The sequence below is a fragment of the Notothenia rossii genome (assembly GCF_949606895.1).
Source record: "Notothenia rossii genome assembly, chromosome: 6".
Lineage (NCBI taxonomy): Eukaryota > Metazoa > Chordata > Actinopteri > Perciformes > Nototheniidae > Notothenia > Notothenia rossii.
Window position 1 is genome coordinate 32307967 of NC_136909.1, and position 25970 is coordinate 32333936.

General features: G+C 39.1%; 1 protein-coding gene and 1 long non-coding RNA gene across 2 annotated transcripts in view; one reads left to right on the top strand and one right to left on the bottom strand.

Moving 5' to 3' along the window:
• LOC307044809 overlaps nucleotides 1-25970 on the bottom strand; it is a 449985-nt gene that overhangs the window by 227479 nt on the left and 196536 nt on the right. The gene's annotated exons all lie outside the window — the stretch shown is intronic.
• adamts3 (ADAM metallopeptidase with thrombospondin type 1 motif, 3) overlaps nucleotides 1-25970 on the top strand; it is a 201035-nt gene that overhangs the window by 155374 nt on the left and 19691 nt on the right. Inside the window, exons 13-19 of the mRNA XM_079690199.1 lie at nucleotides 1666-1841; nucleotides 4772-4905; nucleotides 6231-6354; nucleotides 9382-9462; nucleotides 14650-14813; nucleotides 20240-20396; nucleotides 20731-20863. Of these exons, the coding sequence (XP_079546325.1) occupies nucleotides 1666-1841; nucleotides 4772-4905; nucleotides 6231-6354; nucleotides 9382-9462; nucleotides 14650-14813; nucleotides 20240-20396; nucleotides 20731-20863 (969 nt within the window). The remainder of the gene's footprint in view (nucleotides 1-1665; nucleotides 1842-4771; nucleotides 4906-6230; nucleotides 6355-9381; nucleotides 9463-14649; nucleotides 14814-20239; nucleotides 20397-20730; nucleotides 20864-25970) is intronic.

Here is a 25970-nt window from a genome sequence, read left to right on the forward strand (position 1 = left end):
GGAAGAGAAATCGGGCCCAATGTTGGTTTTAAAGTCCACATCACATCTAGTGATACTAGTCCCCTGTGTTTTATTCTCACCATGACAGTTTCTTTAACTTGACTCGTGGCTACGATAACCAAGGAGTTTTAGTCTCCTTATATTAAAGGAATCGTTTGACATCTTTTTTTGAAAATAGAATTATTGACTTTCTTGCAGAGTGATTAACACTTCTGTTACAACCTTGTACAGTATGGGCATATAATAAATCACACCTTCATGAAGGAGACCTAAAGCTAGACACTACTCATTAACTCAACGAGAAATTGCTCCTGTTCACTGATCAAACCTTAAGTCTTTAAAGTATAATGTGCACACTATTCTGTTGTAATTGCTTAACAGCTTTAGAAAGGCAAACTTTTATTGTCAGATGTAATTGTTCTTTGTAGGCTTGGCAGTCAATCATTATTAATGACGTATATAAATAACACTGGGGTTAAAATAAACAATGTAAGCCAGTTCTAGAAAAAGGCAGCAGGTGAACTTGAGCTTGTAATCAAACAGGTGGGAAAACACACACGGGGTGGAAAACTCCATTCAAAACAAAATAGGAAACTCTACATTACAGGTGCAATGTTAAACGTAATGCCAATCTTTTATGCATGTTTTCTCATCACACATTAACCATAACATGATTTCTATATTGTGTGGGAAACAGTCATTTGACAGGTTGTGTCTATGTGTAATACATTTGAAATATGTGTATAACAGTGACGAACCGTGTCTATCACAACTGGACCTTCTGTAGACAAACACACCCCCCACCGCCCCCCCGGCATTATAGTGTCTGTCTTTTCACTGAATTGTCGTCTCGAAAAGGGTACTCACAACAATTCCGCAACAACTTCATCTTCACCTTTTGCACTTGCCATTTCAACGCTAAAAAGAATAAAACGGCATGAATCGTTTCGTCGCATTCATCTAGATCCTCTGTCTCGAGCCAGTTAACTAGCGGGCCTTCTAGAATACCCTGGAACCGAGGGAAACTCTGAAAGAATACGCCCATTGGCTACAAATCAATATATGATTGGTTGATCAAACTGTCAGCCCAAATGTACGCTCTCATTCAGTGCAACGGCCAGGGCATTCTATCAAGGATGTAGAATACCTTGGTTGAAGGATATTCTACCCAGAGACCCAGAACAAGATCTGATTGGTTGCTTTCTTTTTTAACACAAAACCACTGAAATACGTAGTGCATGGTCCGAGAAGGACAAACAAATCAACGTAACACTGTAATATTACAGATCAACAACACAGATACGATTCTCATTTATTTTATATACATTTTATTTATATAATTAAATTTGTTTTATCTGAGTGTTCCAGGGTATTCTCTGAATACCTTGGAGGCCCTGACGGTTCGCCACTGGTGTATAATAAGGTTGCGATACAGGTGTAAAAAAAGGTGTAACATGGGTGAAACACGGGTGGGATAATGGTTTAATAGGGTGTAATATTGGTGTATCAATGTTTAATATGGGTGACGTAATATGAGTGTAATTTAGAACAAAGTAATCAATACATTTGTCATAATATCTATATGTGATTGTCCATTTTAGGGTTAAGCAGGATTTGTTTTCACATTGTGGTCTCAAAGTACTGCTTACTATTCCCCCCCCGCAGGCCCTCCAACGGCGGCCAGGACTGCCCAGGAGTGAACTTCGAGTATCAGCTCTGCAACTCTGACGACTGCCCAAAGCACTTCGAGGATTTCAGAGCTCAGCAGTGCCAGCTCCGCAACTCCCACTTTGAATTCCAAAATGCCAAACACCATTGGCTGCCCTACGAACATCCTGACAGTAAGCCAGAAACATTTCAAAAAATAATTTTGTTTTAACGGGAGACTTCTCAAGGTTTTTCTATGCCAAGAAAGATCAAAGAAAGTCCACAAGGGAAGGGAATCTGCATTCTGACAGCAAGAACTGAAAGAAACATATTGTACATTCGAAACATTTCCCAGCCGTTTAAGGGACATTATCAAACAGACCAGACCCTTTTCTGAACTTTTTTAACTGTTTTTTGTATTATCTTTCTTCCATTGTTTTATATGTCGTCATTTTCCTATAACTATGCCAGCATGCAGCGTTTAAAGCCATCCACGCTCAAAATTGCCCTTTTTTGTAAAGATGATGGGTGTTTATAGTGCATATATAAAACGTTCATCTTTTTAAAATTTCTATATCAGAATTTGCTTTTTCTGGCTTCGCTCCATGGAGCAGTTTCCAACCTCCTGTACTTAAATTGTTTTGTGTTCCCCCAGTCAGTCATGTGGAAAACAGGTAAGAAAACCCTATGAAGGCTGCCAGAATGTAAAGTGGGAGCACGTTGTTCTATGGAAGCTAACGAGCTATCCTGCAGAGTCGAGAGTATTTTTACACTTAGAACCAGGTATTACGTTCAATAGAAAATCAAAGGCCTTTTGTACAAGATTATATGTATTAGTGTCAAGTGCGGTTATTCTGGCCTTTGCCCTAAGGGTAATTTACTTTACTTTCATAACAAACCATAAATGAATTGGGGATACTTTTTTAACCATACAGCTAACAGTATATGCATTTATTTTGTTTATTTTGAAAGGTAAAAAGGCTAGGAATAGGAAACTATTTATATTTCCAATCCAGAGAAAATGGAGACGTAATGAAGGAAAAGGGGCTTTTATTTTGTTGTATGTCTAATATTGTTCAATATCACCATTATAGCAAAAATAAAATGGATCAGGATAATACTTGGTGTCTTCTGCTCCTGCTCTGCACTACAACTCGGAATCTAAATTCAATAAAAGTACATAAACACCTGATACAATTTGGAAAAGGGGCCCTATAATGCTGTTGGCGTTTTCTTTTTCCTGTAGTGTCTTGTATAGGTTTGTGTGCAAACACCACCCCAGTGCTTTTAAAAAGACTCAAAGACAGAATATCCTTACAGATACATATTCAAATTCATAAATACATTATAAATATAAGACCTAAGTCATAAGATACACGAAATGAATTGCACATTAAAAGCAGCTCTGACGAGGTGAGTGTTGATTAAAGGTAGGGTAGGTAATTTTGGAGAAACCAGCTCGAGTGCGCTAGAATTTGAAAATACACAGCCGGAAGAAATCTGCCACTTCCTTACAGAGCCCCTCCTCCAACACACGCGAACGTGCACATGACCAATGAGGGCAAGTAAGTTTGTGCACAGATGGAAGGCTGACAGGCAGGTAGGCCATCCAGTTATTTTAGCCGGGCCGGCTGTCAGCTTCCACAGATGACATTTTTTAATGGATTTTTTGTCAAAGCACTTAAGATATTCATTGCTATCGGGATGTTAAGAGCATTCCATGGAATATAACAACAAGTGTATCTCGAGCCGGTTTCTCAAACTTACATACCCCACCTTTAACGTTTTAAAATGAGGACAAATGGTGGAGTTTCTGCAGATCAGTGGTGATGTGGTCATGGGAGTGGGAGTGAGTTCTGAGTATACCTCAGTTTAATTAGGTTAGTTTTGTTGGTCTATATTTTTAAGGTGGTTTTGGTGATGTGGTTGATATGGTTTTCAAAAGTCGGGTTGCTGTTGAAAATGACTCCAGGGTTGCGGATGTGTATGGAGGGAGAAAGAGTGGAGTCCTCATTGGTGAAGCAGAAGTTATTATTGGTTCTGTTGAGGGATTGGGGACCAATGATGAGCATGCCAAATGTCTTACAGTTGAGTTTGAGGTAGTAGCATTGCATCCAGGATTTTGCTTCAATCGGGCAGTTGGTCAGGGTAGAGAGAGTTTCAATGGTGATGGATTTACAAAACTCCTATTGTGTTCAAAGGTTGAAGGGGCTTTATTGTCATATCCACAGCTACAGTGTAGATACAGTATGAAATTAAAACACTTAAGTCAGAGGCTCCTCCATCAATGCAACACAAACATAAATACGACATAAAACTAAACCAGAGTAGGAATAAAATATTGCAAGAGACTGTTTCAAGACTTAGAGTAAACTATATGCAAGTAAAATAGATTAAGATAGAAAAAGAAGATGAAATGCTGTACAGTGAAATTAAATATTGCTTATTGTAATAATGGATAAATATATGAGATGCAAACAGATGAATGGTGTGAAGTTGTGAAGGCACAGAGCTCAGGAGTTGATTTATTTATAGCGGTTTGTTTTTCTTTTTGTGAAACTCCCATTGTGTTTTAGAAGTTCAGCAACTGAGAGAGCAATGCCTGTGATTAATCACCACAACCTTTGAAGATTTGTTTTTACTCTAGCCAAGTTAGAGCGCATATCCCGCTGTGTAGAGGTTACATACTGTAGAGGAAGTTTTGCATATAATATACCACATCTCATTGGCCATTATTGCTCTGAGAGGATGCCTGTCGATGCCTGTCAGAATTGACATGTTGGTGGGTGGAAATGGCAAGATAGTTGTAATCTCCGCAGCAAAAGCAATGGGACATTGTGTCAGTTCTTCGGCAAGATAATAAAGAATGTAGGTCAATCCAGCCACTTGAAAAACAAGCTATTAACTGGTACTATCCAACATAAAGAGATGTATGTTTAATGAGCTTCATGTTTCCCTTTTACCCTTTGAAGGTCTGGATCTAATTGTGCATATTTTATGTTTTTAAGTGTTTAGACATTATGTAAATACAACACATTCATCTTTGAAAGTCTTTTAAAATATCAATCTTTCTCTAAGTTGGATTTTGCTTTCCACAACATTTGTATAATGTGTTTTCCTGTAGCTAACAAGAGATGCCATCTGTACTGCCAGTCAAAGGAGACATCAGACGTGGCCTACATGAAGCTGCTGGTGCATGATGGGACACGATGCTCTTACAAAGACGCCTACAGCATCTGCGTACGGGGAGAATGTGTGGTAAGCATGTGGTTAAACTACATGATGTTGACATTGTAAAAGTTGTATTTTAAATCTATAAAAATGTAGACAAAGTGTGATGTTGGAAAACCGATCAGTAACAGGTTTAACTTTGCACATGCTGCGTAGAACCAGGAGTCTAAAATCTGACATTTCCCTCCTCACTGAAATTAATCATACACATACGAAGTATACATACGAAGATACAAGTCTTGGTCACAGAAATATGTATGTCACAGCAACAAGAATTTGGCAACTAATAGTCATAAAACCACAAATGCTTACTAATTATTGCTTGGTAAAACTGTGTTTGATAACACATTTGGAGAAAATTAGATGCACTTTGTAGGAGCAGTGAACCATTTAGAGGGGCCCGATTGTGCTTTTGGGGATTTTCTCTTTCCTGTTGTCTTATATACAGTATGTGATGGATGTAAATGGTCTGCGAAGGCTTTAATACCAAGTTTCCCCCCGAGGAACACTGAAGCTTGTAAACAAGTCACAGTAGAGGCACAAAAAAACAATATGAACCTGAAAAACAAGCATAATAGGGCCCTGCCTTGCCCCTGTGTCTGCCTTGCATCTCATGGAAAAAGAGTTGTGAGTAATTATACAAATATATTACATTTAGTTAAAGTAACGATACAACTGTGTAGACGTACACGTACAGGTGATGCAATGCAATTGTATATAAGAAAAGTACGAAATGATATACCAAGAGTGTAAAAAGGAAAAGTCCTCATTATGTATAATGACACTTTTTTAATTATTTTTGTTATTTTATAATTGTAAAATAATTGATGCAATTTGTGTTTCTATAACTTTAAAATTGCAGATGGTAAAGGTCCATCTGCTGTTGCCTCAATTACTTTATATATTGCTGGTTCGCTTAATCTTTATTAATGCATCAGAATTGATTTAATTATTTATATTTGTATTAATAATCAGACCATGCAAAGTTTATAAAGCTATCAGATACATGTGTCGAGGTAAAAGCAAATCTTCCGCAGTAATGTATTTAATTATAAGTACAGTATGAAGTTGCATAATATAGAAATACATAAGTAGAGTTCTTTAAAATGGTTATTAAGTATAGTACTTGAGTAAATGTTCAAAGTTACTTTCCACCAAAAAGAGTATGCTTTGGAATGCTCTTCTGGATCTGTATAACATATGTATTCAAAACAAAATCAGATTTACACAACTCTGTCTCCTTTTAGCACTGATAGTCTCATTACGAAGCCTTGTTGTAAAACCACTTTGTATATTTAACAAGTCCAAAAAGAATCTCAACTCATCTGTCTGGTTATGTTCGTGGTCTGCAGAATGTCGGCTGCGACAGAGAGATTGGCTCCACCAAAGTTGAAGACAAATGTGGTGTTTGTGGTGGGGACAACTCCCACTGCCGCACCGTGAAAGGATCCTTCACCCGAACACCAAAGAAACCTGGTAAGAAAACATGAAACCAGTACACATGTCTGTGAGTGGAGTGCAGCTTTGTCCATGCTGCACTTTAGTAATCTTTTTTCATTGGCACTCTTGTTTTACTCCTTTTAACATGTGAAACCTAATCCCACAAACAGAGTATGATTTCTGAATCAAAATCAATGTTTTTTTCAACATGTGAAATAAGATCTGTGGTTAACACAAGTTTGGGAGATTTCCACTTTTTGTTCTGCGACATAAAGTCCGTAAGTAAATACCACACTGGTGAGTGTTCAAATCTTCCATGACAAAAATGGCGTTTGCAAAAAAGTGGCTGATTGAGTACTAAAGTACTAAATTACTAAATACTAAACGTCATCACACCGAACATTAGCCGGCTTTAGCTTAGCGGTAGTGATGCACAGCCATGGAATCGTGATGTCGTTTGTGTCAAGCCAAACATTAGCTTTTTACTACTGCCAATTGCATTTACGCTAAACACCATAAAGATGTTGAAATGCACGGACTATCCTGCTCAACAAAATGTGTAAGTATCATAAACGTGTGTTTGCCATAGATCTTGATTTCTGCAATACTCCTAAAACAAAAGGAAAATGACCATTCCTTTTTGTCAAATGAGCCCTTGTAATCACTGCACGACACTATGGGGTCCACATTCTACAGATCTCTATGTCATTTATCTTTGTTAATGTGCAGAATATTGCATTCAAAGCTAATAGATACATCTACAGGGAGCGGTAAAAGCCACAGTATCTATCAGCTGTCACATTTGTTTTTGTTTTAGATTAAGAACCGTATTAATTAGCAGAAAGATAATTATGCCACTTTTTATTCATTTCACATATTAGTTTCTCTTTTTTTTTTCTCTTCGTACAAACTTCTTCAATTGAGGCTGCTGCCTTTAGGTTATCTCCCCTCTGCAGCCACACAGGGCGCTCACACACACACACACACACACACACACACACACACACACACACACACACACACACACACACACACACACACACACACACACACACACTCACACTCACACTCACACTCACACACACACACACACACACACTCACACTCACACTCACACTCACACTCACACATGGGTGTTTTGTCTGTAACAAAACTTACTTTGCATTGCGAAGCTAAATGAGTGTGAGTAAGTGATTCATTTTCTTTGTGAACAATGTGTTTTCACATTAACCTCGAGCATGAGAAAATAACAAACGACCCGTGCATTTAATTTAACGTTTTCATGATGCCTTCTAGTAACCACCTCTGATGCCAGCCTCATCTGTCATCACTATATTACCATTACACCATTATCCATGTGACGTGATGTCATGAAGTCAATCAAATGAAAATTGACGTTGTGAGGGATTTGACGTGACGGCTTCATTAAACCGTTTCAGAATTGTTGAAACTGTTATCAATCCATTTCATAATTTGTTTCTTAACATCACTCTCTCTTTTAACCCCTCACCTTTTTTAACAGGGAAACACTTAAGCAAGAGAGCCCAAAAAGAAAGCCCTTTGTTGGAAAACACAATATGCAAGTATCCAGTGTTACTGAATACTCCATTACTGCTGTCCTATAGCATTTACTGTGCAGCTTGTAGAGCAGATGGATGCCTAACACTGTAGTGACTTAGAGACAAGAGTGATGTCATCTGCTGTTTCTTCTGTTCCTTGTTACTAATCAAGCGTCTGTTTAGGTCTGACTGTGGGAACTGTGGCAGGTTCACTATCCAGAGATGTTGTTTTGTATGTATTATCATTTAATGTAAATTGCTTCAACAGCCTAACAAACTAACTTTAGAGGTCTTTGTGCAGACAAAAAAAAGTCATCAAACAAACTGACAGACTTTTGGAGGTAATCTGGGATGTTGTTGGCTATTTAAAAGTTGATTGATTGAGCCTCAACTGGCATGCTGATGCTCCATTCAACCCCACACATCCAAAGTGGTATTTTTTAGAAAGCCCGCTTGTGTGCAGTTTTTCCAATCAGTCCACAAAAAGCCATGTGATCAAACTGTGATTTCTATTAAGAGGCTTGAGGTTTCTGAAATTGGCTGCTATTACAAAATGTTCTCTCAGAGAAGAGGGCATCTTCTGCCATTTTCCGAAAGGTACATTGCAATTTATCTTCTCAAACACACAGCAGAGTGAGCAGCTTCCCCTGGTCTGTCACCTGTTGTGACCCTGTGTGAACACTGCGACATTGTGCCAGCGCATTCATAATCATCATCGTCTACGTCAGGAGGTGTCCAGTGTCAAATCCAAGGGCGAGTAATTACAGCACGGCAATTCAGTCCTGGTGATTATCAAGTGTAAAAAAATAGGTTGCCTCCTCATCCGATGTGAATTGCTCTGCTCCCTGCTATGCTAATTAAATGTGCCTCCACTGTAGGTGATGTTGCAGAGAAATGATAAAATTGGATACGGGAGGAAACACTGCGAGACTCACTAACTGATTCATTTCATTTTGAAGGGAAGACCAGAGGAGCCTTCTCTTTGCCCAAAGGAGCCCGAAATGTGTATTTAAATGAGACGGAAGACTCTAGAAATGTACTCGGTGAGTCATGGTAGGTTTGCAGGCGGTGGACATCCCTGACAGAAGGCCACTTTGCTGCCCTGTAGTCCGAAAATACCCTGTTCTTCACGCTTTATTGAAACATGGCTTGAGGCATTCCCATCCTTTCTGCGTATATTCAAAATAAAGGAATGGAGAGTTTATTTAAGGGATATCTTGAGTTATATGTAATAGTAACACAATAATATGTTGATGTCCTTTGATGACGCAAAAGATAGATGTGAATGAACAGCCTGTTTCAATAAAAAAAAATACCTGTAGGCTTCTATTGAAGGAGACATTTTACCATTTTCTTCTCTGTCGAGCAACACTTCTGAAACATGCGTGATGTCCACCACTGCAAACAAATATGTGTCTCTGTATCTGCTTAACTTACCTGTGTGTGTCTTTTCTTTCCTAACCCTCCCTCATCTGCTTCTGCTGCCGCTACAAACTTGGCAAAGGTTACCTTAAGATGTTTCTCATTCCTCCTGGAGCTAGACATGTGATGATCCAAGAACATGAGGCCTCCCCTCAAATTCTTGGTAAGTGTGCCTTCCTAACACCAACACATGTACTGTATGAAATCAGAGAGGACATTTCAACATCCTCTTCTTGTTTTCCAGGAAGACTAATGGGAACACATAATGTAGAATAATAGATGAAAGGCTTTGCATAATTTATTCCATGTCACCTCTCAGGCAGAGAGAATTAGTCTTCGTATTGCTCATTCATAATTTATTATCTATTGAAGAGAGATTAATAGATAAGTGGGTTCTTTCACTGCCAGAAGAATGGCGCTGCAGTTTTTCTTTAAGCATTACTATTTTCTCTACTATTTTAAGGGGAATTCACATTTATAATCTAGTATATTTGCTTTGCCAATAGAAACGTGGCTTCTGTCAGAGTGGAATATCTTAATATTTATATTAAAGCTGCAGGATTGTGGCTGGGATCTTTTTAACAGACTCAGAGGAGAGGAACTGTGATCTATGTGTTTTGTAGAAAGAGCTATGTTAAATGCATTATTTTGACCTCTGTTTATGTTGAAGTTATAAACCCTGCAGTGTCTAAAGGAGTTATACTGTAACCAAACTTTGAGAGCAGAGGAGGAATAAGGCCACAGCTTTATTATCGAGCCACAAAGTCCAGGGTGGATACAAGTTTCAACAAAACTATAGATGAGAGCAGACAATCCGGTTACTTTCCCTCTAAGTCATCGCCCCTTTTTCAGTGAAAACATATGCTGTCATTTGACTGGCAGAAAATACCAATTCTGAAGAGTTCGCCAATTACATTAAAACATTACGAATACCGTCCAAAGTCTAATCTGCAAAGAGCCCGATTACAATGGTCAAAAAGACAATATTACATAATGTCTTTGGAGATGATCATCATAGGTTTATAGTTTAATATAAATCAATAGGGGATTGATGTCCGGTCAGTGCCAGTGGACAGCTAATCAGTGTTATGTATATTTACTACTATGACTTTTAACATTACAACTGATGTAATGTTCTGACTCTGACAATTGACTTTAAAACTCATTGGCATCATAGTTCAGCCGTGATGAAGTGTATGCCACAGGCGTACATATATTGACTGACATTGATTGTGCTTTTCCTTTCTCCGTGGAGGACTGCAGTCACGGATATATATTTTTCATAGCAGCTTTTAGGCATGATATTGCTGACCCTTGTTTTTACTGGAAAGTGGGCGTGGCCGCCATTTCGCCAGGCAGTGACGGAGCGCTGCTCTCATCCACACTCTTGATTTGGACCGGCTCAAGTGACCAACAGAGACAGACGATAGCATTGAAGGGCTACTTTTCTGTAGCCTTGTTAACTTCTCAAATTGAAGCAGAAACAAAGGTCAAACTAAAAAAGGTGAAAAAGACAACTTTTCTTGTAAAAGAATGCTGTCAAGTGCAGCTCAGAGATAATGATACCAAAACTGAAACTAGAGACTCAAGAAAAACCTACTGCTCCAAAATAATACATTATATCTAGGATGAATTTTCATAAAAACATATCTCCCAATGAAGATTTTGAAAATCACATTAATGATACCCTGAAAAAATAATCCTTTACAACAATTAATGCAGGGAAAATATTTTTTTCTAATAATAAAATCGGCCTGAATGTATTTATCATACCATTTTTCTATTGAAATGTTTTATACTGTTGTTAAGTCAATAGCCAGTGTGATGTAACAGATAACATTGTAATAGCTCGTACAACCAGTAAGGGTCATCAAACACACTAGCAAATTAGATTGCTAGCCGTAGTGATAGTTTAGCTATCTGAGCCACAGGAGGCTCAGTGGGTTAGTGCGCTGACACTGGTTCAATCCCACCTGGACCCCCACTGCAGTCAGCATGTTGCATTGTCCCTGGGCAAGACGCTTTATCCGAAATTGTTCCTGTGGGGACTGTCCACAAAATTGAGCGTATGTAAGTCGCTTGGGTATAAGGGTCTAATAAGTACAACAATTATTAAATTAATTAATAATGTAATCTCAGCCATTCCGTAAAGCATGCTACTGCTAGCCATTGGTTCTCTTTACCTATCATCAAAAGAGCAGCTAAACTAAGTAGTTATTATTTATATCTTATCATAGTCACCATTTCAACTTAAACAACATTGTTGTCCTAACCCTAATTAAGTAGTTGTTGTAAGTAAACCTTACCTGACCAAAGCACTGTCTTCTGAATCAAAGTATCAATCGTTGAGGGTAGGTACAATTGTTGATGCTGGTAAGATATTGTAATAGCTCTGGTTCAAAAATACCCTATACAGTAGTTACCGTTGAGTAGAATATACTTTAGTTATATTCCTCTGACACAGAGAATTCTGTCTTATCTCCCAAAAATCGTGACACCTAATAATGGCCGTTCAACATTCGGTGACTTTCAAAGCTTGACTGTCATGTTGCCTAGTGACAGTTGCTAAGCTATGATTGGAAGATCGTGTCCCTGCGGAGGACAAAAAACTGTGAATCGTGTCCTTTATAAAAGGAGCTTGTCACATTAGTCATGCTTTGAAGGGAGACATTTTTCCCCTCGCTGAGTTTAAATGTCATTCAAGTCAAGCCAGTCTTATTGATATAGCCAACGTATCAGACATTTGCTTCAGCGGACTTAAAGAAAAGTGAGCCTTGTCTCAGTAGAAAATAGCCAAACAGTCATTTTTTGTTCTGCATGCGTTGAAGTGATATTGAGTTGAGTTTGCCCGTCTCCAGCCAGGAGTTATTTCCTGCTTTGGTATTACTAGCTGATATAAAGCCGTTAGAGGAGCCAGTGTTCACTATGTCTGCTGAATCAACACCAAGATATATTGACAGTCACCTTCTATTTCTTAAAACTCTGAGTTCAGTATGAGGCGTCTCAAAGCCGTAGTAAAGGTCATGAAAATGAATGAGTCAGTAGTAATTGGTCATGCCCGTAATGTTCCTCGTGTGTGTCAGTGGGTTTCTTGAACAGCTTTGACAGGCAGAGCTATCTTTGCCAGCTTAATGACCAATCAGACCCAATCACTGACAATCAAGCAAGTATTGTTAGGGTGGCCTGGTGTAATGTATGTACTGTACTGGAAAGACACTGATTGTTGTTTCTATATAATGACAAGGATGGTTTTAAGACAGTAACAACATTTTATTTGTAGTGTGCAAATGCTTAAATCCCAAAGTGGTCTAAAAAAGCTATAATACCAAAGTTCCCTCCAGAAGGAGTTTGTCTCCCACACGGTTTTGTGGACCCAAAGGATGCCATCAGTCGTATGCGATTTTGGGCCATTATAAACACTTTTAATATCCTACCTTTTGTAGGTTTTCATAGAGTCTAGAGTAACTATTAAGTAAGCAGTACGTTGATATGCAATTTTAAACAGCCTTGATTTTGTTGCCCAATAACAACATGATTCACTTCCTACATTGTTACCATCACTACATCAGCTGCTATAATGCCCACAGATTTGGAACCCCTCAACTCAACTACCCAACGAAAACTCCCTTTATCTATAATCCTTAAAAAGTAAAACAATAACAGTTCACACACTTTCTGGCGCTAGCTTTAATGGCCTTTGATGGAGCATTCTCCTTTGTTATCATGAAGCTGAAAGGCCAAGAGAGCGGTCAGCTGCTCATGTAGAAGCGATATCGGCTGTGTGCTTCAGGAGAGAGCTGGGCTGTGCCAGAGGAAATGGCCTCTCTCATCACAAAGCATTAATCACTGAGTCGTCTGTTAAATGGGTCGTGGTGTTAAGAAAGTATTACTATTATTCTAGAGGTGGATCTGGATCAGGGGATGAGGGGGAATGGGAATCTAGTGGCAGCGGGGAAGAAAGGGGCGTGGTGTGAGGTTGGAGGATGGCAGGTAGGAAGGAGACAAGCAGGAACAAAGGCAGCCGAGTGAGGATCCTTGGAAACACACCCACAGGTCATTCATAGCAAATACAAAGATAATGAAAGGGATCAAAGGAGGAATTAAGGTATAGTAATAAAAAGGGTGGCAATGACTGCATAGGTAGGAGGTCAGGGCGGGGGTTAACTACCACGTATGTGACATGCATAAAGCAGTAAACTACATCTGTACAGTAACAAACACGCAAGTCCCCCTGCAGTACACCCTGAATAGGCCCCTTTCTTTCAGCACAGTAAAGGCATACTTTTCATTATTTCGTATGGAGGATACTCAACATGTCAAACTTACAAAAGAAAACTCGACACAGATTATTGAGTAAATTGTGTTATGTACATTTTTTAAATGTACCAATTCAAATGTGTAGAACAAGGCTGATTGAGGGAGCTGTCCAGGGCACTGCTTCATATTTGATTCTTCCTCATCAGTCACCATTAACGTTCTTGTAAAGAGCACTTAACTCATGTTGTTACACAGCTGTAGGCGGTAGCAACTCAGGGTGAAGTATATTGCGCAAGGTTACATAGACATTATTGACTGCAACGAATGGGATCGAACCCGCAACCCTCTTGTTGAAGGACGACCGCACTCCCTCGCAGATAGTCACTCTAAAGTTGAGATTCTATATATAATTAGGAAATCCAATGTTTTATCCCCATACATCGACTCTGAACTCCGTGAGATGTGGTTGCTGTAGCAGAATAGAAGGAAAAAGTGACAAAATGAAATGTGTTTGTTAAGATTTCATCTAGGGTGAACATCTAACTCTTAATGAAATATTTAGCTGACAGCATTACAATTATTCCTTTTCTGTAGTTTCTCTATCGCATCCATCTTTCCTGTCACTGTCATTCACTTTGAAATGACATGTGCTGATGGATCAATTTGAAGATATTTCTTACTTGCTTTTATTTCAAGAACTAGTGGCTTCTTATTTCCTGCTGTCAACTCTGCATTTATGTGAAAGTTGATGTGAAGTTGAAGCATTGTTGTTGTTTTTTTCACTCGATGGACTAATCTGTTATAATCTGCACTGGAGCAGGAGGGAAGGATCTTTAGCAGCCACAAGTCGGGTTGTTTTGACATCTTTTAATTGCAACTGATTTACATCAGATATATTTAAAGCAGTTAACAGGTTACATGCCAATTCTAATTTCAGACTCAGGTCGTAGAAGTTGTATAATATAAGAAGTTCAGGCGCTTGTTCTCCATAAATGTACTGCATGATTAACCCATTATAACTTTCAGCCATAATCATTCCAAGCAAGTGCCAGGTTTCTTTGTCACCGGGTCATAACCAAATGAATTATTGCAGCAATCAAGAACCAGGCAACGGGGCATTACATCCTCAATGGGAAAGGAGAGGAAGTCAAGTCCAGAAGCTTCATTGACTTGGGCGTGGAGTGGCACTACGTCATTGAGGACGAAGTGGAGACTCTGCACACTGACGGGCCTCTTCACGACCCTGTGGTGGTTCTGGTAATTATAACTCCTTCTCTGTTACTGCTTGTACTTCCATTTTGTAATATCCTCTTTGCTTGAAAATGAGCCCTGTGAAAGAAGCAGGTAAGACTATTTTTCTCATTATTTTCCGATCACTTTTACTTAGCTTTTTGTGTTGAATTGATATGATTGGAATCAGATTTTCAGGCCAGTAAAATGACATGGCAACATTCAAATGAAACGCAATTTGCTCTTTGCCCACTGCAAGGGCGAAGAACAAAAACAGTCTAATTTTTTGTTTCTATTGTTACCTCCCGTGCCAGCTGGCTACATACATACAGCTGTTATCTGTTTGGTTGCGCATCAAAATGTTAGTGGTAAGTAAGGAGGTCAAAGTTGAAACAATTTGAGCTGCACAACACAGTGCTTCCCGTCAGGAGGAAATAAGACAGCATAACCACTTCTGCATTAAACTGCTGCTGTGATTCTGGGAAATCTGATATTAGTCAGTAGTCTGATTGTCCAACGTTTTAATACACGACTGTTGATGTCATATGTTCACTTCTCTTGTTAAGCAGCTCTCTCAACTCAGAAGATAATTCCCCAGATGAAGCCTGTGTGAGTTCTATTGATCATATCACATACCATTTTTAAGTGCCCTTGTGACGCATTTGGGAGAAAAATCTTAGAAAAAGGATATTTTCTAAGAATGTTGTGTTATTGTTAGGTCTAGATCCTGCTATGGATAAAAGATTCACAAAGAGACTCTTACGAGACATCCCATGGTGAAAAACACTCAGGGGTAGGGAGGAGAGATTCTAAGAGGCTTAAGTGTTTCTTCAGCAGAGGAGATTATGGCCAAAGACAAGGAGGCAAGAGAAATATTGTCCAAACACTCTATGACTGTGAGCTAACGAGACGCTGAAGATTCAATTGTACGTAAGGAGTCTAACGTTTTAATGTTTGTGATCGATCCCATTAGAGAACGCATTAAAGGGAAGTGATCAAAAACCTAATATATTTTGCAATTGGAAACATTTAAATGGTTCAATTAAATGAAAAGATTTACGTGCCAACCAAAATATTTACACAATACTTTTTGTGGGCTTAGGCGGTGTTTACACGAGAACGAAACGGGTTGTATCTGCTACTTTTCTCTCGCATATAGCCTGTTCGTTCACGCAAGGCAGTGACCTTTATTCTCAGCAGCTGAAACCCTAAATGCCCATTTTGAATAAAATGTTGAATTAATGGACTTTTAAAATACTTGCTGTAAAAGTACTGTTGGTTGTCTAAATTAGTTCGTTAAGCAACATTGTTTTTCTATATTAAGAGTTGCTCCACTCTTGCAACAGCCAAGGTTAAGCAGCATTCAAATGTAATTGCATTTGCATAATTGGAGCAGCATGTCACTTTTGGCTCAGTACATGAGAAGTGTTGCAAAGTTTGAAGAAACAGAAAACCAACGTTCTTTATGCCTTTAATTCTTACCCTATCGTTGTTATCGAAGGTACTCTTTGTTTAACGAACATGTCAGGTCTAAATAATGATATTACACAATACACATCAAAAGGATAATGAGCACTTTAACAAATAGATAAAACTAATAATAATAATAATAATCATGTTTTATTTGTGTACCATTTCTCGTACACTTAGTGCTTTAACAACATGGCAAACATCACAAATTAAAACAGAGAACAAGCCACTCACTGTAGTCAGTGTAAAAACACAACCCAAAAACAAAGCATAACCTTCTCAGTAAAACAAAGGAGGACAAACCATTAGGAGCTTAGTAAAATAGTTATAAAAGAATTTCTGGAAGCCATTGCAATATGATGATGCAAGGAGTGTTACAATGTCCTAAAAGGAATATGATCTAATCAGTCTTTCTTCTATCATTAAATTATTTTTCACTCTTAACAGACTTCAAAGGTTTCAAGTGTTCTGTCGGTTTCGCTCCAGAAGAAATGAATTTATATGTACTGTAGCTGACAAGAGGAGCTTTGATGGGATTATAAATGTGTTTTTGTTTTGTTTCTGTTTAGTGATCTCTCATTTCTATTCCTCAGGGCTTTAGGTGCCATTATTGATGAACGTCTTTATTACAGTTTACATTTTATTAGAGATGTGTAGTGCTCACACACACACTCACCCTCGTAATCTCACCTTTTTTTTCCCTTTTCATTACACATTATTGTTTTTTGCCCTAGGGATACCGACTCCACTTTCCTAAGACTCACATGTAGCAGGATTGAGTATATTGCCTTTTATGTGCGCTCCATATTATGACACATGATTACATACAATGATTACAGACATATTGATTGGAACACTGAGGGGAACAGGCCATCTTACAGAAGTTCATCTACAGTTTTCTCACTAACAGCATATTTTTCTTAGAAGCAATCTTATAAAGGAGGGTAAATCATTCAGATAATTATTCATATTTAATTTGGCAGTAAGTAGAGTATATGAATACATTGTTGCAGGTCAAAACAGATCAGTTTCACTAATTGGATGCAATGTTATATTCATGTGTAATGCATTCATGATTCCTCATTCATAAATGATGAAGCACAACATTGGTATTTAGTGAGTCGTCCCAACTGGTAATGTCCCATTACACATAAGCAATTACATATCTGCTTTCACAGATAATGACAAGCCATTAAATTCTTAGGAAAAATGTAGCTTTTGTCTTTTTTCTAGTGAGTGATGTAAGTCAGAGTAAATTATTTTTTGTGAAATTAATCTGCTGCAAACACCATATAAAGCTATAAAAAAGATCTACTTTATGATTATATCAACACAGAGGCACAGCCTTTGAACAACCCAGGTTCCCTTTCCTGCTAAATTCTCCCTCCTTATCTCATATATCTGTTATTATCCTATCAATATTTACCAAATGTATGTCTAGTCTCAAAGTCTTGTAATGACGGCTGTTTTATAGACCGTGCAACTGATGTGTTTTTCATTTGTAGGGTGAAAATTATGGAATAGATAGATGGATAGACAGATTTTAGAAGTTTATTTATATAGCAATTCAAGGTGCTTTAAAAAAATGAAAGACATTCAGACAAAGGCATTTAAAAACAGTCATTAAAAAGAAAAGATAATAAAAGAAACATTAAAAGAAAAAATACATTAATAAAAAGTATATGAATAAAAAGTACAGTGCAGTTTAAGATATGAATAGTTCACACAGAAGTTCCATTTTACTGATGCCTTTCATTAAGGTTTCTCCGAACATGAGCTGTGTACGCTTGTATGGCACATACTTCCCGAGCAGCATACACAGAGAAAACCAGCCAGGACAAAGTCCCCAGACACAGATTCCCTGGGGTTACTAGCCCCAAATGTTCATTAACCAAAAACGAAACACAACCGCTCAGTATCAATTGAAAGCAGCGGCAAAAAGAAAAGTCTTCAGCCTGGATTTAAAAGTAGTAAGTTGCAGCGGACCTGCAGGTTTCTGGGAGTTTGTTCCAGATATTTGGAGCATAATAACTAAACGCTGCTTTACCCTGTTTAGTTCTGACTCTGGGGACAGAAAGCTGACCAGTCCCTGAAGACCTGAGAGATTTAGATGGTTCATAATTTAACAGGAGGTCAGAAATGTATTTAGGGCCTAAACCATTCAAAGCTTTAGAAACCAGTAGCAGTATTTTGAAATCAATTATTTGACACACAGGAAGCCAGTGTAAAGACTACAGAACAGGAGTGATGTGATCCACTTTCTTAGTGTTAGTGAGGACTGGAGCAGCAGCGTTCTGAATCAGCTGCAGCTTTCTAATAGATGTGTAAGTGAGACCTGTGAAGACACCATTGCAGTAGTCCAGTCTACTGAAGATAAAAGCATGGACAAGTTTTTCTAAATCCTGCTGTGACATTAGTCTTTTAATCCTAGATATGTTCTTTAGGTGATAGTAGGCTGATTTAGTAATTGTTTTAATGTGACTGTTGAAACTCAGGTCAGAGTCCATGACTACACCTAGATTTCTGGCTCTATCTGTTGTTTTGAACATTGCAGGCTGAAGCTCAGCGCTAACTTTTATACGTTCTGCCCTGGCTCCAAAAACCATTACCTCAGTTTTGTTTAATTGGAGAAAGTTCTGACACATCCAGTCATTGATTTGTTCAATGCACTTACTCAGTGTTTGAATTGGAGCATAGTCTCCTGGTGAAATGGTTATGTAAATGTGTGTCATCTGCATAGCTATGGTAACTTATTTAGTTGTTTTTCATTATATGAGCCAGCGGTAGCATTTAGATGTTGAAGAGAAGAGGCCCCAAGATGGGTACCCCACATGTCATATTTCTCAACTCAGATTTGTATTTACCTATAGAAACAAAGTTTTTGTTGTCCTTTAAGTAGGATTCAAACAAGATAGATAGATAGATAGATAGATAGATAGATAGATAGATAGATAGATAGATAGATAGATAGATAGATAGATAAATAGATAAATAGATAAATAGATAAATAGATAGATTTGTATTTGTATTTTGTTCCCCTACTGTGACATGTTTAAAATCTTAATTTACAATCTTGTGGTATAGAAAAAGAAATACAAACAAACAGTAACGCAAGAATACACAAAGTTACGATCAAAGAACTGAAAATCTGAGAGCGCCGTTCATAATGGCAGCCCACTGCTCCTGACACTAGGATGGGTCAAATGCAGAGAAACCATTTGGTCACATAGTAAGTAGACCTACTGTGTAATGACAATAAAAGTAAAAAAATAACACTGCTATCTTATGATCTTCATTATGTAGTTTATTGGCCATATCGCAACTCTAAGAACAACAATTATCATCCCTTTGTCATTAACTTTGTCTTAAAAAAAAAAAGGGAATGACTTAATGTGGTATCATCTGAACTGTGATTCTGCTCGGGTATTTTCCGTGCTCACTTTGATCTCACATCCTGGAAAAAGCTCACAAAGTTCACCATGAATTATTCGATTATTCAATATAAAAAGTATGTCTGTGTCCAGCATACATTGAAGGTTTTGTTATTGAAGTAAGTTTTAAAGGAGGTTCTTCGTCTCTATACTCCTGCAGGGTATATCATACTGCCAAAAGTTTCCATTTGGAAATGAACTCCCTTGTGTTCCAGTCTCCAGAAACTCTGTAAAACACACCAGATCCAGAGAAAAACAGATCAGACAGAATGTGTTTCCGTTGTGGATGCCCTAGTGGCTTCAGTCTTATCTCAAGCACAGACTCCTCTGTTGTCCGATAATTCCAGTCTTCAGCCGATTACACCTTGTTTTTACGAAATTATGGAAACTGCTTGAATGTTTTTATGGAACAATTACTCTCCTGTTTCCTGAAATTCAATCAAATAATTTGCACACATTTACACTTAGAATAGTTTAATGCAAATACGCTGCAGCACGATGCTCCCTTGGTCATGTGTTTTGTTTGATTTTCGTTCCTTCCATTGTTTGCAGATAGTACCTAAAGATAATGAAACACGGTCTACTTTAATGTACAAGTACATCATCCATGAAGACTCGGTGCCCGTCAACAACAACAACGTGATCCAGGAGGAGACGTTTGAGTGGGCTCTGAAGAGCTGGTCTCCGTGTTCCAAGCCTTGTGCTGGAGGTAAAGGAAAAATTACCAAATGAAAAAGGACCTGAGAGGAATAAATTGGTTCCTTCTGTTATAAATGTGATCATCTGATGAATGGGCTCACTGCTCTTGCTGTAAGTAGGCAGCATTTGATTGTGTCATTTTCTCTACTTTAGTTCCTATTCTCTTGAGCTGAAGCTATTTAAAATGTTTTTTTTTTCATATTACTCTTTTCTTTTATTAAAGGAGCTTCTTTGGTGGTGGTTAGTTGTTTAAGGTTCTGGTTGATAAGGAAATTAAACCTTTTCCATGGACAAACAGAACGCTTTCCTACTAAAAAACAAAATGGTCCTCACTTCTTTCACAGGGTTTCAGTACACTAAGTATGGATGTCGAAAGAAAGGAGACACCAAAATGGTCCATCGAGGGTACTGCGACGCCAGCAAGAAGCCGAAACCGATCCGCAGAATGTGTAACCTTCAGGACTGCACCCAGCCTCAGTGAGTACCGCTCCCTCTGCTTCCCTCATAGGAAAAGATACTGAGCCATTTGGGAAATTGCTGATTAGATTCAAATTGGGACTTAGCTGCAGTCTATTAAGATAACAATGTTCAAGTAGCTTCTGTCAGGATGAGTTGAATTTGAATAAGCCTCTAAAACTATAATGTGTGGGAATGGAGAGAACATATCTCTTTAGTTTTTGCAAGATGAACAATGTTTCATTTGTGATTTAACTTCCATGTTTTGGGTTTTATTTTCAGCTTGTCAAAGGACTTTGCTCAATACTTACTGCATTATATAGATGAGAACTTATATGAAAATTACTGTAAAGGAAAAACACTTTGACATTTTGAATGCAGGGCCTGGGGATCATTTTCCCCTGAAACACACCTGCTTTAGACTCTTAGTCTTTTTGCAATACACTCTTGCGTACAGTCTTGAAATGAAAGCTCTTCACCACTCGTAAAGATTAGTATTTTGATTCCAATTTGTTTTCATATTTTTAAAGACGACATACAGTATTGTATGTTGTGCTTCTATCGTTACATGTCTCCATGCTTTAATGTTCAAAAAGCTCTTTATTCTTCTCATACTACCTGTGCTGCAGCACTTCTTTTCACCCTCTGTCTGAAACCAGAGCCCAGTCTGCTCTGATTGGTTAGCGGGTCAGCTCTGTTGTGAATGGTCAACTGCTTAGAGATGTCCCACCCCTTAGCATATTGCGTACAATGTTTTGGTGCGCAAGGCGAGAAGGGTGAGTTTTACTTAGTGATGTCACTATGTTACCGAAGAAAACAAAAGAGTACAATGAGGGTGTTTGAGGCAGGGGCACTGTTGGAGGGACTTTGGGTTTTAGCCTTTGCATTTCATTAACAAAACCCTATATAACATTATACTTGTTAGACGCTTTTATCCAAAGCGACTTACATACTCAATACTGTGGACAATCCCCACAGGACGATTTGGGGAGAAGTGTCTTGCCCAGGGCAACGGCCCAATCCCAAACCATGCTCTACACCAGACGTCGAAAACAGGCGGACCGCGGTCCGGATCCGGCCCAGACGTCGACCTATACGGACCCGGAGCTATAATCAATACATTAATAGGGGATTTTCCGGCGCCTCCCGCTTTTTTAACGCTGATTTGGGTGACTTGTGTAATTCCGTCAGTCCGACGGACGGACAACTTCTCACTTCAAAAAAGAAGAAGAAATCTAGACCGCAAACATAATTAAACAAGCGAGTACCTGTTTTTCCTGGCCAAGGACAGGTTCCTTGAACACAACACGAGCTTAACGTGTCTTCACGTAGTATATGTCTCGTCTGAAAGGAGTGCTGACAGACAGACCCGGCGCCAGAACAAATCTAAAGGGAGGGCATATGATTTTCACGGGAGGGCAAACCGTCATGTACTGCGGGCCAGCGGCACAAACAGCAAGGCCAAAAGCATTGTGTAAAGACGCACACTTATCACAAATACATACACAAATAAAGGGCAACATAGAAACCACTTTTGAAACATTGTGTGCGTGGGAGCACAAACACTGGTAAATCACAAGCAAGGCACACTGGTAAAGGACGGTAGCTTCCTCAGGAAAGAAATATAGAGACGGAGACGATGAACTGTTTAGCCCGCCTCGGGCTTGGTTTATTTTCCTGCACTGCACTCGGACATGCTGTGGAGTGAATCTTGTTCACCTCTGAGAGGGAGTTGGTTGACAGCTAAAAAAAGCTATAATATCAACGACACGTAATAGCGGTTCCATGCCAGCTGATTTGCACCAAAGTACTAATTTCCTTATTTGTTTCCTCGCGTATCTGTCTCTCTCTCCACAACTCTCAGATGAAATGTGTTCTTTTGATGCGGCATGCCTTTTCAGTCCTTTATCAGTCTGTAATGCGTGTTTCCAGTCGCAAAAACCTTTGACAGTAAAAGCCGCATCAGATGAAGACGTATTTACTTTAAACTGTCTACAGGGGAAACAAAAGGCTGCGTCTGCTTTTAAATAATATTCAAGCCATGGTCTGTTGTTGTACCATGCAGTGGCAAAAGTGCGCTTCTTTCCCCAAAACAATCAGTTTCACCTGGTTGGGTTTATTAACCCCAAGATCATCTGGGGCTGTTGGTCTTTGAGCGGTTGCTGGCCCAATAGTACCTGTTGATGTGCTGCAAGGTAGCGTCTGTATGGAGGCACCGGCACGGAGGAGGAGGAGGATGCTGGTGGGTGTGGTGCAGGGTGTGGCAACGCAGGTGGTGATGGTAGGGGCACAAGGAGCTGTGCCTCGGAGGACAGCGTTGGTGGCGGCCGCCTTGATGAGTCAAGGCTTGGGCTCGCTAACTCAGCCCCGGGGTTTGCCGAGGTCAAGCTTGGGACATTAAGGCGTACTGCTGCAACGGCAGGTGCAGGGTCGCCAGCAGCTGCATCGGCTGCAGTTCTTTCATCGCTATTTCGTTTTAATAAATCCTTTGACCTTTTAAGCCAATTTCTGATATCCATTTTGTAATTCAAACAGAAATGTCTACAGAATGCACAATAAACAAATCCAGAATAGGCGGCAGAGTGTGATGCTGTGATTGGTCTAAATGTGGACGAATCACAAATCACAACAGACACATGCATTTATTTGACGTAACCTGCGATTTATTTTTAAGTTACCATCTGACATCACATACATCGTAGCATAAAAGTTCACCTTTTATTTATAATAAAAAAAATAATAATAATAATAATAATAATTTTTATAAATAATAAAAAAACATATTTATTAGGAGAGGGCAGGAATGTCAAATGGGAAGGCCTGGTCCTCCCACGGCGCCGGGCATGCTGACAGAGAGCACCGGTGTTATGCCGTAGTTTGAAGCCCTGTTCGCAGGGACGCGCAAACGTGACGTCATCGCCTGTGTTGAGCGTACAGTACGTCTAGTTTAAAAAGTTGTTTTCTCTCTTTTGAATGATATATTTCCCGTCAGATTAAACAGCAAACGGCTGAATAAATAATGTGCATACAATTGCGAGGAGGCTCGTTTTAAGGACACTTTTCAGATAGTCACAATCTTCGTATTGGAACAAACTTCCGTTTTTGAGTGTAGTCCCACTCTGCTATGTTCCTCTTTCCTACAGAACAGACAATGACAGGATAATATGTCATTTGTCAGTCTAGTCCTATTTCTTAAAACCTTCTCTGTTGTTTAAGTGTCTGATAACCACGAATAGTAAGCAATGATATAACAGTAATGATAGGCTATAACATCAGACACTGTGTTATTTTCAAGCAAGCCTAAAAGATAATGTGTTCAAACTGGCTTCACTCGCTTTAATTGCTCCTTTGAATGTAATTTTCCTCTGTGGTTTCCTACTCAACACATGTTTGTATTGTAATGCCACTCATATTTTGTTTTTTATTGTATTTTAAGGTGACATTGAATGCTTTGAAAGGTGCCCTAAAATAAAGTGTATTATTGATCTTATATCTGTGCCTATATCACACTATTAATGTTCCTTATTTTACACCAAGTTTTTCCTGGTGTCAATAGGGAAGATCTGCACTGTTCTCTACATAACATGTTCAGCAGAGCAGGTATTTCTCCTGCCAGATATGGCACCCCCATACAACTTTGTCCAGGACAGTCACAACTTCACCAGAATCACACTGGTGTTGGCTGTTCCCCTATAGTTTATGCTCACCAAAGCATTTGACTCTGGGACCAGCAGGTGAAAAACTAAAGAGGGGGTTCCAAATCCGGCAGACCAGGTGTTGTAGCTGCCGGATTTGGATCCCCCCCCCCTATATCTTTGTCCAGGATAGTCATAGACCCACCAAAATCACACTGGTGTTGCCTGATCCCCTTTAGATTAGGCTCACCAAAGCATTTTACTCTGGGCCCAGCAGTTGAAAAACTAAAGAGGGGGTTCCAAATCCGGCAGACCAGGTGTTGGAGCTGCCGGATTTGGAACCCCCCCCTATATCTTTGTCCAGGATAGTCATAGACCCACCAAAATCACACTGGTGTTGCCTGATCCCCTGTAGATTATGCTCACCAAAGCATTTTATTCTGGGCCCAGCAGGTGAAAAACTAAAGAGGAGCTTCCATATCCGTCAGAGAAGGTGTTGTGGCTGGCTGCCGGATATGGAACCCCCCCTATCATTTTGTACCTGCTGGGCCCAGAGTAAAATGCTTTAGTGAGCACAAACTAAATGGGAACAGGCAACACCAGTGTGATTTTGGTGAGTGTATGACTATGCTGGACAAAGATATAGGGGGGGTTCCAAATCCGGCAGCACCAACACCTTCTCTGCCGGATTTGGAAGCCCCTCTTTAGTTTTTCACCTGCTGGGCCCAGAGTAAAATGCTTTGGTGAGCATAAACTAGAGGGGAACAGCCAACACCAGTGTGATTTTGGAGAAGTTGTGACTGTCCTGGACAAAGTTGTAGGGGGGGGGCCATATCTGGCAGGAGAAATACCTGCTCTGCTGAACATGTTATGTAGAGAACAGTGCAGCTCTTCCCTATTGACACCAGGAAAAACTTGGTGTAAAATAAGGAACATTAATAGTGTGATATAGGCACAGATATAAGATCAATAATACACTTTATTTTAGGGCACCTTTCAAAACATTCAATGTCACTTTAAAATAAAATAAAATATGAGTGGCATTACAACACAAAAATGTGTTGAGTAGAAAACCACAGAGGAAAATTACATTCAAAGGAGAAATTAAAGTGAGTGAAGCCAGTTTGAACACATTCTCTTTTAGGGTTGATTGAAAATAACACATTGTCTGACATTATCATATATGTTATATCATTACTGTTATATCATTGCTTACTATTCGTGGTTATCAGACACTTAAACAACAGAGAAGGTTTTAAGAAATAGGACTATACTGACAAATGACATATTATCCTGTCATTGTCTGTTCTGTAGGAAGGAGGAACATAGCAGAGTGGGACTACACTCAAAAACGGAAGTTTGTTCCAATATGAAGTTTGTGACTATCTGAAAAGTGTCCTTAAAACGAGCCTCCTCGCAATTGTATGCACATTATTTATTCAGCCGTTTGCTGTTAATCTGACGGGAAATATATCATTCAAAAGAGAGAGAAA